Source organism: Cebus imitator, unplaced genomic scaffold (assembly GCF_001604975.1).
Source record: "Cebus imitator isolate Cc_AM_T3 unplaced genomic scaffold, Cebus_imitator-1.0 Scaffold98, whole genome shotgun sequence".
NCBI classification, from domain to species: Eukaryota; Metazoa; Chordata; class Mammalia; order Primates; family Cebidae; genus Cebus; species Cebus imitator.
In genome coordinates this window covers 1,872,566-1,875,175 of record NW_016107413.1, presented here as the reverse complement: position 1 = coordinate 1,875,175, position 2,610 = coordinate 1,872,566, and the positions used below count along the sequence as shown (strand labels likewise).

Below are 2,610 nucleotides of genomic sequence, written 5' to 3'. Positions count from 1 at the left end.
TTCAAAATATCAGATGCCAGAATATTCCAACAGAATGTCCAAATCAAGAGAAGAGAAAAAGTAAATGTATGTTTCTGTAGTCAATTGTATTCACGTGGAGATATTTGTTTACAGCTTTAAATAGTGCTCAGAAAACCTCAACAAAGGAATGGGCATCTTACAAGTGTTTGTAAGTATGTAATTATGATACTCATCTTTTGAATATATTAAAGTTAGACATGTCCCCCTGAAAGTTTTGCTGCATGACAGTGAACTAAAAATATAACAGCTACAGCTACCATCTACTGAATGCTTGGTTTCATTTAACAAAAAATAAGTATTCTTAATTTTCTTAAAATAAAAGAGCTTCTGAAGTGGTGACTTCTGCATGTCTGAGGCTGGCAGCACTTCACAGCACCCCTCCTTCCTCTTCTCTGCACGAGCCAGCCTTGGCTGTGTGACTACCGTCCCAGTCCAATCAGATGCAGAATAAAAAGGAAAAGGTTGATGATGTCTAAGTAGATGTTCAGGACAGCAAAAACATACTCTTCAGGGTCCAGGGAATAATGGTGGTGCCCTCCCAGCATGAGCTGCACATCCATCACCAAGTACTTGAAGAAAAGGAAGAATTAGCTACTTAAATTGTACATTTCTATGAAATAAGTATCCCAAATGATCTGGGAAAAAATGCTAGCATCAGGAGAAACGCTGTAGAAAGTCTATTTTGGGCTGAATATGTTCTTACAGCCTCAATCAGTCACTGGGTCACCAAGTTTGTACTCTGTAAAAGCAGGTGCCTTACCTGAGCTGCAAGTCCCTTCTCCCCACTTGTCCCTATGTCTCATTCCAGAACCTTTGGAAGCAAAGAAAGCTAAGGTGGCCAATTATTCCAATTTGCCCAAGACTTTTGGATATTCTGGGAAACTCCTCAGTCCCAGGCAAACTGGGAAACTGGGAAAGTTGGTCACCCTTGTTAAAAAGGAAAAATAAAAAGTCCCAATGGCTGAGCATGCAGCTTTGCTCTTAGCCTCCATCTATCACCCTGTGGAGTCCCAGCTCCTATGGAGAAGTGGTTTTCTTTCCCTTCCCTCCCCAAATCTCTGACTTTAATTTATTGCTTCTTATAAGAGACTCTCAATCATTTCACAGACATGCATGGGATGTAGCTTCTCAGAAGAGGTTATGTGCTTGAGGGTAGACAGGAACATGGGAGAGTGAGAGGACCTTGATCCAGTGGTTCCCCACCCTGTCCAGGAGGAACAGGGCTCAGGACACCACCCAAGACACAACCAACCCACAGGGAAGCCCCAGCCAGGATTCAGATTCCTGTGAGCATTTCAGAATGAGGCACCTTGCCTCACCCGCATGCCCCCCAACTCTGATAGTTAAGCATCAGCGCACACACACCCCAAAATTCGGTTTCCTTCTCCAACAATTTGTTTGGTATTGGGTAGACCTGTTTGAGACAATAGTTCTTGCTCTGCCTGCAGACGGGAAACAGAAACATCAACATAATTTTGCATGGAAATGTCTGCAAGCATCAATACAGCAAGCATCAACACACAAAGTCTGAGAGTGTAGGAATAAAGGAAACTGAATGCAAGTAATTTCCCTTTATAATGGGAAAAGAAATGAGAAAACTGAAAGGTATGTGCTTAACCTTGTCTACAGCCATACCACCCTGAACATGCTCGATCTTGTCTGATATATACATGCTTAACCTTAACCTCCTGGTGTGAGTTTTTCTAACTATTGAAAGATATAACACAATTCCAACAACAAAAAGGAAGCAAAATGTGGATAGTTTTTAAGCTTTATGATAACATATGGGGTTCATTACACCATTCTCGATACTTCTGAATATGTTTAGAAATTTTCAAAATAAATAATATTAAAAAACAAAATCCCAGTGGGCACAGTGGCTCATGCCTATAATTCTGGCACTTTGGGAGTGCCAAGGCATGTTGGACTGCTTGAGTTCAAGAGTTTAAGATTAGCCTGGGCAACATAGCAGGACCTTGTCTCTACTAAAAATAAAAAATCAGCCAGGTGTGGTGGCATGTGCCTGTAGTCCCAGATACTGGAGAGGCTGAGCTGGGAGGATCGCTTGAGCCCAGGAGATAGGGCTGCGGTGAGCCATGATCATGCCACTGCACACCAGCCTGGGTGACAGAGCAAGACCCTGTCTCAAACAAACAAACAAACAAACAACAACAAGACAACCCTGAAAGATGTGATATGATAAAAGCATGAAATGGAATTCCATGTAGCCCTTGAAAAAAATTAGTTGGACCCAGGTCTGCTAATAGGTGGAGGCCATTATTTTTAAGTGAAAAATCAAAGGCAGGCCAGGCGTGGTGGCTCACGCCTGTAATCCCAGCACTTTGGGAGACCAAGGCGAGTGGATCACCTGGGGTCAGGAGTTCAAGACCAGACTGGCCAACATGGCAAAACCCCATCTCTACTAAAAAATACAAAAATTAGCTGGGCACATTGGCATGCACCTGTAATCCCAGCTACTGGGGAAGCTGAGGCAGGAGAATCACTTGAACCCAGGAGGCAGAGGTTGCAGTGAGCTGAGATTGCACCACTGCACTCCAGCCTGGCGACAGAGTGAGACTCTGTCTCAAA

At 43.3% G+C, this 2,610-nt stretch overlaps 1 protein-coding gene across 1 annotated transcript in view; it reads right to left on the bottom strand.

Annotated features, from left to right (window-relative positions):
* Positions 1 to 335: 335 nt before the first annotated feature.
* The window catches only part of LOC108309887 (protein lifeguard 2), a 26,168-nt gene continuing 23,893 nt past the window's right edge, over positions 336 to 2,610 (bottom strand). The window contains exon 10 of the mRNA XM_017536430.2: positions 336 to 590. Coding sequence (XP_017391919.1) covers positions 441 to 590 — 150 coding nt within the window. The 3' untranslated portion in view covers positions 336 to 440. The remainder of the gene's footprint in view (positions 591 to 2,610) is intronic.